We start from the raw sequence: 14,378 nt of genomic DNA on the forward strand, positions 1-14,378 counted from the left end.
GTACTTCAATGTATTGTTAGTAGTAGGCTTACTAATACAAAGTCAAACAGTATCAATATCATTAAGAATTGATGGTAACATTTTATTTTTTATCATTCATCAAAGATAGCAGAAAACATGCATTATGTACTATGGAGGGGACTCTGACAGAGGATTACTCACAAAGTACACAGTAAAAGCACTTCATTTTATTTCTGGTAGCAGTCAAACTAGTACAGAGTCCAACAGTATCAGTTTTATTAAGAACTTATGGTAACAAATATTTGTATCGATCATCAAATATAGCAGGACAAAAAATGAAGAGCAGCTGATTTGAAAAAACAAACTCGAGAGACGGCTGAGTTGACCGCAGTGCAGAATCGCTGTATAGTTTAAATCTCCTAACAGTGTTGTCCATTTTAGACATAGACTTATTATATTTACAGCCCTTAATAACATTAATTTTCTGGGCTCAATATGTGTCTTGGCCATTTTCGTTGTGATCGCTAAATTCACCTTGTTTCCCCTTGTTTATAATATTATTCCCGTTCCAAGCAAACGAGTGCTTTTGTTTTGAAATCACTTCCGTGAGTTTCGCCCCACCCCTCGCTCCAATGACCATTAGACCATTTAGTAAGGCAAAAAGCAAAAAGGCCTCTCATAGCTCTTCCGTTTACTTGTTTAATAAAGAAAAACAAATGGACGGTAGATACACGGATTGTTAACCTACTCTAGTTTCAATGAGAAAACATAAACAATTGTTCGCATTTATTCATAGTAACACCTTTAGTTATTCTAATTTCCATAAAAACAATAAAGTTCCTTATGTGGTAAATGTACCTTCGTTAGGGATCATAAACTGTTGGTCTTTCTTAAATGCAAGAATTGTTTTTTTAGATGGTGGCATTTACAGATTGAAATATTTTGACTTAATTGTAATTTTTACAATCATAATGACAATAAACTGGAATGCTCACCAAAAACCTGTCACAGGAAAATAAGGCTGTAGTACATTTCACACTTTCATTGGCTGAGCAAGAGAGATCAGCGGCAGGAAAAAAAGGATAAGCGTCCATGCATCTTTCATCTTTCATCTAGGTCTAGGCATTCAAAACGGCTCTTAATGCAATCATTTCCATACAAATACTCACCAATACTTTCACAAATGTATAAGCACATTTATGGTTGAAGAATGGGGGTTAAGTATTTTCAGATTGACAATAAGATAAAAGCATTTCTTAAACCAAGTGTAAAAGAAGGCATAGATTATTGGATTTAAGGTTGAGTTGAAGTAACCCAACCAAAAAAAAGCATCAAAGAGGGCAGCAGGTGTGTTAAAGCCAATGTAGCCATCGATTATTGAGGTAATAAAAAACGGCATCCAACAAAAGATAAAGGCACCAAGCACAATACCCAGAGTCTTTGCAGCCTTATGCTCAGACTGTTTAACCAACCCTCTGTCGTTTGAACAATTGCCCATATCTCCAATCTTTCTGACATGCTCTTTTGCCACGATAAATATTTTAGTGTACAGACAAACCATAACAGTGCAGGGAAAGAAAAAGGCAATTACACCATCCAGGATGCTCCAAAGGGGGTTAAAGAGAAAGTTACAACTACCGAGGCACTTTATCGATTCCATATACTCCTCTAACCCTACTACGTTAGCCTTTGAGTAAACTAGTCCATAAGAGAAGACGGCAGCCAACGCCCAGCTTGCACATACCATAATCCACGCCACTGACATGGTGATATTCCTAGAGTAATGCATAGGATTACATATTGCTTGTTGCCTGTCCACCGCAATACAAATGAGGTGGAATATAGAGACAGAGGTAAGAAACATATCAAAACTTGAGTGAAGCATACAGAAATCATCCCCGTAAAACCAGCAGCCATGAATGGTCCGAATGGTGCTGAAGGGCATCACAGCGAGACCCACAAGAAGGTCCGAAAGAGCAAGAGATAAAACAAGCACATTGGTGGGATTATGCAACTGCTTGAAATGAGCTATTGATACCATGACAATAAAGTTCCCTAAAATGGTAACCAGCATACATGAAACAAACAACAAGTAAAGAGCGACTTTGGTCCCCGCATTGAACTGATCCGTAACACACGAGGCATTAGAGCCGGGAAAACAGAACTGCTCCTGAGAAATGCCAAACGTCATGATGGAACCAAAGATGTGATGCAGAGCCTCAACAGAGACACACAGATCTGTGTTAGGGTTGATGGTTGTCTTAGCCATACAAAAAAACAACTGCATAGACAACGCCTTCCAGTATGACGTCCTGGGCCATCCAATCAGAGAGGGTTTCATCAATGTATGAGAAACAGCCTATCACACAATATGTTGTGTTTTAGCAAGACTGACAAACAAACAGTTATGTCATTTTTAAACTGAGTAAAGAACATTTTGTAAATACATACGCTGCAGTTGACATTTACTTGTGTTGAAAAGTGATGGGGTCATCAGAGGTCAGAAGATTTTAAATGGTCTTCAACATATACACTTTTAGGCAGTGTAATTGGGGGATCAAAGTCAGGTTAGAGTAGATATATACCAAAACGGGGCTATAAAACTGATGAGTACATGCGCAATAATTATTTTGGGGCACAAGATTTTTAAAAAACATTTTACAAATTGTACTTTTGGACCAAATCAGCCTTCTCAAAAGGTGTAGGGGACATGTCCCCTGTGTAAATGACACATATGGAAAATTGGCAAATATTGCAGTCAAAATATATTAGGTACAAAACTAAATGAATGAATACATGTTTTGAGCGATATTACATGAGCTTTAGACCAAACAATTACGATGGGGGTCAATAGCAATATACTATTAGCTCTTGAGTTAGAGTTTTTACAATTGAAGCACCAGGCTTCCGGGAGTATACCATGAATAGTGGTTAAACAAGTGGTTTAACACGTGTACACTTTTGAAGGTTATCTCTATTATGTTAATGGAAAAGTTGTTTTTCAACATCTGAGTCATTTCTTGCATTTAAATAACTGTTTTGATGTGTTCCAGTCAGGCTTTCGACCGCACCACAGCACTGAGACTGCTCTTGTTAAGGTCTTGAATGACATCCACTTAAACACAGACAGTGGCAGACCTTCAGTGTTAAAAACAACAACATTGTTTCTAAAGGTAACTATCCATCTGAGTTGACAAATATGACATGTGGGGTTCCTCAAGTCTCCATCTTGGGGCCTCTTTTCTTTGACATCTACATGCTACCACTCAGATAATGAAAAACACCATAATAATAAGTTACTATAGCTATGCAGATGACACACAAATGTACATAACCATTTCACCAGGAGACTATGCTCCAATTCAAACACTGAGTCAATGCATTGAAAAAATAAATGACTGGATGTGTCAGAACTTAAAAGTACACTTTAGGTTTGCATACAGTATGGATGATTTAACCCTCACATGAAGTGCAGGGTGAGAGCTGTGAGCCTTCAGAGGAGACGAGACATTATTTATTATATTAAACGGTTGTAACTTTTACTGCTTGTTGCTAGTGGATAGAATACTAAATTAGAAAACAACTAAATATTATATCATACTATTTAGTTATTGTTGTTTGAAGTCAAGGTCAACTTACCAAATATCTTTAGAAGTGGCAGTTGTGAGAGTGAAGTGGTATTGTTGAATGAATGATTTTTGTAAAAGATAAAACAAATACATATAGCAAGATAGAAACACATGACCAAATAACTAGAGGCTTCTCTTTTAGAACTACAACTTTACTCATGTGTAATGACATTTACAGCTATATTGCATTACAGTACGTTTATTAATTGTGTTTGAAGGGCCCTATTATGCTTTTTGGCGTTTTCCCTTTCCTGTGTTATATACACCTTTTTGAACGCTGATGAGACTGAATAATCTGCAAGGAACGAACTAGCGGCAGAGAAATAATTATATATTAAAAGACAGCAACATCATAAGAGGCCAACCAGAGTGACAGTGTGTGTCACTTTGCTGAAGGATATTTGTGACCAGCTATCCAGGCCAGTCTCTAAAGACTTTCCAAGGTGTAAAAATGCTGCTGCCGGATTACTGACTGGAAGTATTGCTGATAATATGTCCACCATATCCTCTCAAAATACTCTGTCCAACAATATAAGTTTCATAAAGAAAGGTGTTTTAATGCTTATTAAAAATAGCAGAAAAACATGCATTCTTGTATACAGTAAAAGTACTTCATAGTTCTTGTGGGAGTAGTTTCACTAGTACTGAGTCCAACAGGGTCAATCTCACGAATAACTAATGTCAAAAATCATTTTTTCCCTCATCAAACTTAGCAGAAGTGGCTTGATTTTGTTCTCAGGAGGGGACATTGACAGAGGATTTTATTTAAAACAACACACTAGAAGTACTTCCTTGTATTGTGGTAGTAGGTGTAAGACTACTGAGTCCAGCAGTATCAATATCATTAAGAACTAATGGTACAATTGTCTTTTTATCACTCATCAAAGATAGCAGAAAACATGCATTATGTAGGCTACTATGGAGGGGACTTTGACAGAGGATTACTCACAAAGTACACAGTACAAGTACTTCATTTTATTTCTGGTAGCAGTCAAACTAGTACAGAGTCCAACAGTATCAGTTTTATTAAGAACTTATGGTAACAAATATTTGTATCGATCATCAAATATAGCAGGACAAAAAATGAAGAGCAGCTGATTTGAAAAAACAAACTCGAGAGACGGCTGAGTTGACCGCAGTGCAGAATCGCTGTATAGTTTAAATCTCCTAACAGTGTTGTCCATTTTAGACATAGGCTTATTATATTTACAGCCCTTAATAACATTCATTTTCTGGGCTCAATATGTGTCTTGGCCATTTTCGTTGTGATCGCTAAATTCACCTTGTTTCCCTTTGTTTATAATATTATCCCCGTTCCAAGCAAACGAGTGATTTTGTTTTGAAATAACTTCCGTGAGTTTCGCCCCACCCCTCGCTCCAATGACCATTAGACCATTTAGTAAGGTAAAAAGCAAAAAGGCCTCTCATAGCTCTTCCGTTTACTTGTTTAATAAAGAAAAACAAATGGACGGTAGATACACGGATTGTTAACCTACTCTAGTTTCAATGAGAAAACATAAACAATTGTTCGCATTTATTCATAGTAACACCTTTAGTTATTCTAATTTCCATAAAAACAATAAAGTTCCTTATGAGGTAAATGTACCTTCGTTAGGGATCATAAACTGTTGGTCTTTCTTAAATGCAAGAATTGTTTTTTTAGATGGTGGCATTTACAGATTGAAATATTTTGACTTAATTGTAATTTTTACAATCATAATGACAATAAACTGGAATGCTCACCAAAAACCTGTCACAGGAAAATAAGGCTGTAGTACATTTCACACTTTCATTGGCTGAGCAAGAGAGATCAGCGGCAGGAAAAAAAGGATAAGCGTCCATGCATCTTTCATCTTTCATCTAGGTCTAGGCATTCAAAACGGCTCTTAATGCAATCATTTCCACACAAATACTCACCACTACTTTCATAAATGTGTAAGCACATTTATGGTTGAAGAATGGGGGTTAAGTATTTTCAGATTGACAATAAGATAAAAGCATTTCTTAAACCAAGTGTAAAAGAAGGCATAGATTATTGGATTTAAGGTTGAGTTGAAGTAACCCAACCAAAGAAAAGCCTCAAAGAGGGCAGCAGGTGTGTTAAAGCCAATGTAGGCATCGATTATTGAGTTAATGAAAAACGGCATCCAACAAAAGATAAAGGCACCAAGCACAATACCCAGAGTCTTTGCAGCCTTATGCTCAGACTGTTTAACCAACCCTCTGTCGTTTGAACAATTGCCCATATCTCCAATCTTTCTGACATGCTCTTTTGCCACGATAAATATTTTAGTGTACAAACAAACCATAACAGTGCAGGGAAAGAAAAAGGCAATTACACCATCCAGGATGCTCCAAAGGGGGTTAAAGAGAAGGTTACAACTGCCGAGGCACTTTATCGATTCCATATACTCCTCTAACCCTACTACGTTAGCCTTTGAGTAAAGTAGTCCATAAGAGAAGACGGCAGCCAACGCCCAGCTTGCACATACCATAATCCACGCCACTGACATGGTGATATTCCTAGAGTAATGCATAGGATTACATATTGCTTGTTGCCTGTCCACCGCAATACAAATGAGGTGGAATATAGAGACAGAGGTAAGAAACATATCAAAACTTGAGTGAAGCATACAGAAATCATCCCCGTAAAACCAGCAGCCATGAATGGTCCGAATTGTGCTGAAGGGCATCACAGCGAGACCCACAAGAAGGTCCGAAAGAGCAAGAGATAAAACAAGCACATTGGTGGGATTATGCAACTGCTTGAAATGAGCTATTGATACCATGACAATAAAGTTCCCTAAAATGGTAACCAGCATACATGAAACAAACAACAAGTAAAGGGCGACTTTGGTCCCCGCATTGAACTGATCTGTAACACACGAGGCATTAGAGCCCGGAAAACAGAACTGCTCCTGAGAAATGCCAAACGTCATGATGGAACCAAAGATGTGATGCAGAGCCTCAACAGAGACACACAGATCTGTGTTAGGGTTGATGGTTGTCTTAGCCATACAAAAAAACAACTGCATAGACAACGCCTTCCAGTATGACGTCCTGGGCCATCCAATCAGAGAGGGTTTCATCAATGTATGAGAAACAGCCTATCACACAATATGTTGTGTTTTAGCAAGACTGACAAACAAACAGTTATGTACTTGTGTTGAAAAGTGATGGGGTCATCAGAGGTCAGAAGATTTTAAATGGTCTTCAACATATACGCTTTTAGGCAGTGTAATTGGGGGATCAAAGTCAGGTTAGAGTAGATATATACCAAAACGGGGCTATAAAACTGATGAGTACATGCGCAATAATTATTTTGGGGCGCAAGCTTTTTAAAAAACATTTTACAAATTGTACTTTTGGACCAAATCAGCCTTCTCAAAAGGTGTAGGGGACATGTCCCCTGTGTAAATGACACATATGGAAAATTGGCAAATATTGCAGTCAAAATAAATTAGGTACAAAACTAAATGAATGAATACATGTTTTGAGCGATATTACTTGAGCTTTAGACCAAACAATTACGATGGGGGGCAATAGCAATATACTATTAGCTCTTGAGTTTGAGTTTTTACAATTGAAGCACCAGGTTTCCGGGAGTATACCATGAATAGTGGTTAAACAAGTGGTTTAACACGTGTACACTTTTGAAGGTTATCTATTATGTTTATTGAAAAAGTTGTTTTTCAACAGCTGAGTCATTTCTTGCATTTAAATAACTGTTTTGATGTGTTCCAGTCAGGCTTTCGACCACACGACAGCACTGAGACTGCTCTTGTTAAGGTCTTGAATGACATCCACTTAAACACAGACAGTGGCAGACCTTCAGTGTTAAAAACAACAACATTGTTTCTAAAGGTAACTATCCATCTGAGTTGACAAATATGACATGTGGGGTTCCTCAAGTCTCCATCTTGGGGCCTCTTTTCTTTGACATCTACATGCTATCACTCAGATAATGAAAAACACCATAATAATTCACCACATAATAAGTTACTATAGCTATACAGATGACACAACAATGTACATAACCATTTCACCAGGAGACTATATGCTCCAATTCAAACACTGAGTAAATGCATTGAAAAATAAATGACTGGATGTGTCAGAACTTTCGTCAAATAAACAAAGATAAAACTGAAGTAATTGTTTTGGAGCCTTGGAGGAACTAATAAAAGTCAGCGCTGAGCTTCAGTCAGCAATGTTCAAAACAACAGATACAGACAGAAATGTAGGTGTAGTCATGGACTCTGACCTTAATTTTAATAGTCACATTAAAAAAATTACTAAATCAGCCTAATATCAATTTAAGAATATATCGAGGATTAAAGATTTATGTCACAGCTGATTTGGAAAAACTTGTCCATGCTTTTATCTTCAGTAGAATCGACTGTAATGGTGTCTTTACAGGTCTCACTAAAAAATCTATTAGAAAGCTGCAGCTGGATTCCTGTCTGTCAAATAATTTATTTCAATAAAGCATTGAATGGTTTAGGGCCAAAATACATTTCTGATCACCTGCTAAATTATGAACCATCCAGATCTCTCAGGTCTTCTGGTCAGCTTTCTGTCCCCAGAGTCAGAACTAAACATGGAGAAGTTCAGTTATTATGCTCCAAATATTTGGAACAAACTCCCAGAAACCTGCAGGTCCGCTGCAACTCTTACTACTTTTAAATCCAGGCTGAAGACTTTTATTTTTGTCCCTGCTTTTAATTGAACTATTCATATCATACAATGCACTGTAACCTTTTTTTCATGTATTTTATAGCTGTGTTATTATGTTTATTTTATTATCTTTGCTTTTTAATGAATGTTTTTAAATGCCATTTTATAATGTGTTTCCGATGCACTATTTCTTAATGCTCTTAATGTCTTCCAATTTTAAAAGCACTTTGAATTGCCTAGTGTTGAAAGGTGTTATGTAAAATAAATTTGCCTTGGCTTGTTTCGTACAATTTATTTTTCTTTAAATCGTTCCTTTCTCAAACTTAAATGATGCTTCTTGTCTCCTTGTTTTGAGATAAAGATTAAACATCCATGGCCTCTATGATTATCTTATTCTACTCTCAGAGTGGTATTGGGCATACAATGTATAAAGTTAATGTTTATAGTCACTGAGATTGGTTTGTACTCTGTTCAAACAGATCAGAGTATAGAAAAGTAGTCGTTTTTAATGTCCCCTTTTAAAAAGTCAAATCAAATATGGAGAAAACATGCTGCTTTACAAAGAAAAAAGCCTTGAGTTGCTACAAAATCTGGCATAGTGCAACGTTCAATTACTTGCAAGCTAAAGTTCCTTTTTGAAAACAACATAATTCTTTTGTGAAAACAACATAACATGCAAACAAGTAAAACTTTTACTGTGTGTCTGGAGTAACAATTAACACAACGTAAACACCAATTAGAAGTGTGAAAGATGGTCTGGTGGGGATGCAGGCAGCCGTCAGCCTTCTCTCCCGGCTTATCCCACCTTTAAGAACTGGGATCCCTTTAACACTGTGTGCATTCTGGCATCTCCTCAACTAGGGAGCTCATTATTTTCAGGTGTTTTGGAGTGACTTATTATGGCAGATTAATGTATGACCTGTCACATGAAACAAAAACATCTCTTGATAAGCCAAGCAATCATAGTTTAGTTTGAATGATTAGGATTTTCGCTAGACATATGATTTTCATTTTTCATTGTCATTTTTCTGTCCATTTTCTCAACTAATTCAAATTCAAAGACTGGAGATAGGAAAACTAGGATAACAATAGAGGCTTACATTATAGGACTCAATAACATTCAAGGGTACTGGAATAATGACATTAAATACTATGAGGTATTTTTGGGATTTGATCTACCCTGACTGTTTTAGCACATGCAAGAATAAAGAGCAGAACACTGGGTGATTATAGCCCCAGTTTGTGCCCTTAAAACATAGACCCTAGTTGCGTTAGCGTATGTAAGCCTAACAACTGAAAATCAATGTCATTATGTATTCCTATTCAGTGGCAGTTAACACAACTGACGGTAAGTGTGCTATATTCAGACCTTCACAAGATGTTTAGGTGGTAAACATTAGGTTACTTGTAATGAACAGCAAGGCTACGGCTATGTTCTGATAATCACCAAAAGACACACAACAGAGACCCTTTCTTAGCAGCAAAAAGACTAGTACTTTTTCTCAATTGGCACTCCGAGTAGCCTACCTGGATAGTGCACTCATAACAGTCAGAAAGTTGAGTGTTGAATGCTGGACACTGCTCACACTCAACAACCGCCATCTTAGCTACGTTACTTTTTTTCCGTATTTAATGAAAGTACCACTTTACTGGTGTTGGCAAGAAGCCACCAGTTTACTCCTGATCGTGCAAAAATAACGTCAAAGTAATTCTGATTCAACTAACAATTAACAAGCTGTAAAAAATAAACAGCAGACACAGAAACTAACCTTTTAGTTATATACGTTTTGTTTTTTTCAAAGAAGACTGCTCATGCTGCTAACTAGATGAGCATAAACACAGTCTGCAGTTGCTTTAGCTAAAAGTTAATACTGCTAACAGACTATCCTAGCTAGTTAGCAGCTAGTTAGCAGCTAGTTAGCATGTCTATGCTTGTTGAGCTGAACAGATAAAAGGTTAGTTTTTGCAGGGTTGCCAACTTTGGGTACCTGGCTGGAGTGAGATTTTGATATCATGGGTTTAATTACACATATGCGCACTAAATGACTGCTATCGTGTCAGTAGCGGGACCTTAGCATATATATAGGATATATATACAATATATACAAATACACAATATTGGACACAGACTATAAAGGGCACACAGTTTCATTCACTAATGAAAGTCAAACACATGTTTGTTTCCACTGTTTTATTGTGTGCATAGGCCTGTCGCGATAAGCAATTAATTGACTTATCGTACGATAAATAAAAATGAACTCGATAAATTGCCATTTACATGAGGATGTGACTAGCAGTTTGAAAGGATGTACTTGAATTATTATTATATATTATCATTATGTCAGTGGTCTAAAATGGTCATACAACGGTGCCGACAATATTATCGTTTATCGCAATAATTTCCGGGAAAATGTATCCAACAAAATTAATTATCGTGAGAGGCCTATACATGAAACACACACACAAACAAATTACAGACTTACTCCAAACTGCCAAATATATTAATTAACACACTCTCACTCTTATATACTCTTTGACTCTATTTTGGCCTAGTAGAACAATAAGCAGCAGACTTTTACTTTTTTATCATTTCTACTGGATGCGCAATACGGGTCGGGGATTGACCAACCGGCTCCCACTGCTCTGCTGTCTGTTAACGTTGTTAAGAGTGGTGAGGGCGGATCAACAGCTTGAGCAGCTGTCAACTCAACATTGTAAATAACCAGCCAAAAACGATCGCCGGTTCATCTTGTTTTTGGCGTGAGAATAGTTTGGGCAGCGTGAGAGCGTGAGATTGAGAGTGAAAGCGTGTGTCACACGCCAGCTGCGTGAGAGGGGGTAGTGGTGGTCTAATGGATAGTGAGGTGGGCTGAAGATTGGAAGGTTGTGTGTTCAAATCCCGCCTGGAACACCACCACTAGTGTGCCCCTGAGTAAGGCACTTAGACCTTAGTTACTCCAGGGAGAATGTCCCTGCAATTGGTAATTGTAAGTCACTTTGAATAAAAGCGTCAGCTAAATTAAATGTAATGTAATGTGAGAGTTGGCAACCCTGAGTTATTGTCTCTTTGCTATTAGTTGGTTGAATTGGAATTACTACTGTGTTGTTTTTGCTCAAGCTAACACAAGCTAAGTGTTTGAAGTTGGTAGCATTTGTTGAGCTTGCTAGCTTAAAACGGGCTAAAAGGGCATTGTGAATTTAATATATTTAATGAAATCAAATTAACATTTGTTTAAATGTAAGAATGGTTAAAGTGGACCTATCATGCTATATTTGAATAATATAGTGTAGGACCATACCTATATAAGGCATATTTATACTTTTTTTTTCAAAATACCAAACAGATCATGCATTTTAGCCATGCCTCATTTCGCTCAATTTGCACTTTTTTATCCCTGTTTTTGCAAGGGCAGATTCTGTGAGAACAGCACCACCTACAGGCCTGGCATATGTACTACAGCGTCTCCAGCGCTTTCGAACGGCAATGGCCGTGGCTGTCTCCTCCTGATTGGTGGAGTTGGCCCAATAGCCGTAGCGCCACCGTCCTGACGTCAGGACAGTGTTCAAATCTGGATCAGTTTTTATCAGATCCGTTGCAGCCCCTTTTTTAGAGATTTGGGTATGGAGGAAAATAGAGAGGGTTGTGTTTTCTGACACTTGGTGAGTTCCCTGGAACACCGGGGACACATATTCATGTATAAAAGACGTACAAAAGTGCATTTTGCATGATAGGTCCCCTTTAAGTAACATCTATTAATGGCCTAATGAAGTTGAGCCTTTTAGAAAAAAAAAGGTATATTTCTTTATATATTTTACACAATGTTTTCATGCTATTTTGTTTCATAGTGTACTCTGTTTCTGTTCAACATTGAACACATGAGGCTCCATAGTTTCATTTGCTATTTTTATTCAAGTGGGTGTCGTTGAATAAATAATGGACGCATGTATGAAGTTATAAAGTGAAGAAGCAACTACATGAGTATCAGTGCTGGGTACAGTTGTGAGAGTCGTTTGGGTTGTAGCTGATTGAGGTGATAGCAGAGAAAAATAAAGGCTCGTACTTTGATAAACATCTGAGTTTATCTCTGCCTCGAGTAAGTTTCGTTTCGAATGAAGCAGGTGTTGCACAAGGCTGCTGTACATTCACATGGTGATAATGATCATAAGGTGTGTCAATGTTAGGAATGCTGAATGTTGTATAAAGTTGTGCAGCAATGTTTTTATGAACTCCTTTTTAACCTTCGGGGGAAGCGCGTGAGTCACATTATGTCTCGCACATGCTCTTTAAAACACCTACTTTTATTTCTCTAGAGCTGCACATCTTAACGAATAAAGTTTACATTTCATTCACAAAAAAAGGCAAGCGTTCACATTGTGGTAAAAGTGCCAACTTGATTTAGTTGCAAGCTGCTGGGATGCATGGACTTGAAATCATGATATGCTTGACTTTAAACAATGTCTCATAATGTTTGTAGTGAACAATCTTAATTTCTGACTCACATTAACGCTTGTGGCTGGGATGTTCTGAAGTGTGTGCGTGGACTATGGAGGCTATTTTTAGATGTAATCTGAACTTTGTTACTGGAGGTTTCATTAATTACCTTTACTGTGGTGGTGTTCAAGTTTATAGGCGTCTATAAATGTGACTCAGCATGGGAGGGGATGTAGGGCAAGGGACAGAAACATCAGACAGGATTAAAAAGTCTAATAGTTTGCTGTTTCACATTATCTCAATACCTTTTAGGAAGGATTGCACCTGCAGGTTTTTAAATTGTCTCTTATTTATTAGCTCCAAACTTTACTTTTGACAGTTTTGTTGTGTTAGTGGAGATTGATAGCGTTGAAAACAAGCTATAGAAAGACATTATCTTTGATTTAAAGTTGTTGCTGCGTTTAATTATTGAGTTGTGCTGTGTGTGTGTGTGTGTGTGTGTGTGTGTGTGTGTGTGTGTGTGTGTGTGTTGTGTGTGTGTGTGTGTGTGTGTGTGTGTGTGTGTGTGTGTGTGTGTTTGTGTGTGTGTGTGTGTGTGTGTGTGTGTGTTCTCATATTCTGCCTGTTATTTTGTGATGTGCTTCTTTCTCAAACAGTGTAGCAAGTGACAGGTGCGTCAATCCAGTCCATCATGTTAGTCAAGACTTATTGCTCTTAAATAATGAATCTACATTTATGGCTGTTGGACAATGCAACACATTTGAATTTGGTTTAAGACAATGAACTTATCCAGTTCTCAGTGATGGGTTTGGAGGATGTGACACTTCTTAACGATGCAGTGAAGAGCGCCATTACATCATGTTTACATACAGCTCATAACATAATCCTGTTGGATGCCATAGGCTCAATGCTGTTAGAAACTTCTGCTAAGGTTTTTCCTCTCATGGGGCAAGAAGTACTTAAAGGTGTGATTTTGCAAAAGACTGCAAGAAATTATGATATGAGGTATTATTCAAACAGATATAAAGGTGTGGCTTTTTGTCATGATTTAAATGAGACTGAACTGAAATTATGCCATTTTGTCATTGTGCTAAAATGAATATAAATATTATATATTGAATATATTTGCTAACCAATATATCGTGTGAAGTTGCTTTCTTTCAAAGACGTTTGAAACGTTCAAATATTTTGATCATATTTTTTCATGTTTTAGGTTCAAATTTACATATAACATGGTTCCAGCTCCTCAAATTAATGAATTATATTTAATAAGGATAACCATAAATACCCTGTCAAAAAGTTGTTGGACAAAACAAGCGTTGTAAAGATGTCACGTTGGACCCTAATTAATTGTGATGGGCTCTTCTCACATCACACAGATTAATCTTTACAAAACATAGTTAAACATTAGCCCCATTTTGCAAAAACAAATATTTAATCCTGCTCTGGTGAAATCTTGACAGTTTAAAGGTCCCATGACATGGCCATTTCTACTGATCATAATTCCATTGTTGAGGTCTATTAGAATAGATTTACATTGTTCAATGTTCCAAAATTACATTGGTTTTCTCATACAGCATCTCTGTATGTGTATTCACTCTCTGTCCTAAACGCCTTGTTAGAGCTCCTGCCCCCCCCGTCCCTATGCTCTGCACTGTGCTCTGATTGGTCATCTCGCCCAC

General features: G+C 37.3%; 2 protein-coding genes across 2 annotated transcripts; both read right to left on the reverse strand.

Annotated features, from left to right (window-relative positions):
• Window positions 1-1,138: 1,138 nt before the first annotated feature.
• Window positions 1,139-2,152, reverse strand: LOC117497993 (trace amine-associated receptor 13c-like). The gene has a single exon (XM_034150040.1). It carries the CDS (start codon window positions 2,150-2,152, stop codon window positions 1,139-1,141), a length of 1,014 nt encoding a protein of 337 aa, XP_034005931.1.
• A 3,363-nt stretch (window positions 2,153-5,515) lies between these two features.
• LOC117497994 (trace amine-associated receptor 13c-like) lies at window positions 5,516-6,529 on the reverse strand. Its single transcript, XM_034150041.1, has one exon. It carries the CDS (start codon window positions 6,527-6,529, stop codon window positions 5,516-5,518), a length of 1,014 nt encoding a protein of 337 aa, XP_034005932.1.
• Window positions 6,530-14,378: the final 7,849 nt, after the last annotated feature.

The sequence above is a fragment of the Trematomus bernacchii genome, unplaced genomic scaffold (genome assembly GCF_902827165.1).
Source record: "Trematomus bernacchii unplaced genomic scaffold, fTreBer1.1, whole genome shotgun sequence".
NCBI lineage: Eukaryota > Metazoa > Chordata > Actinopteri > Perciformes > Nototheniidae > Trematomus > Trematomus bernacchii.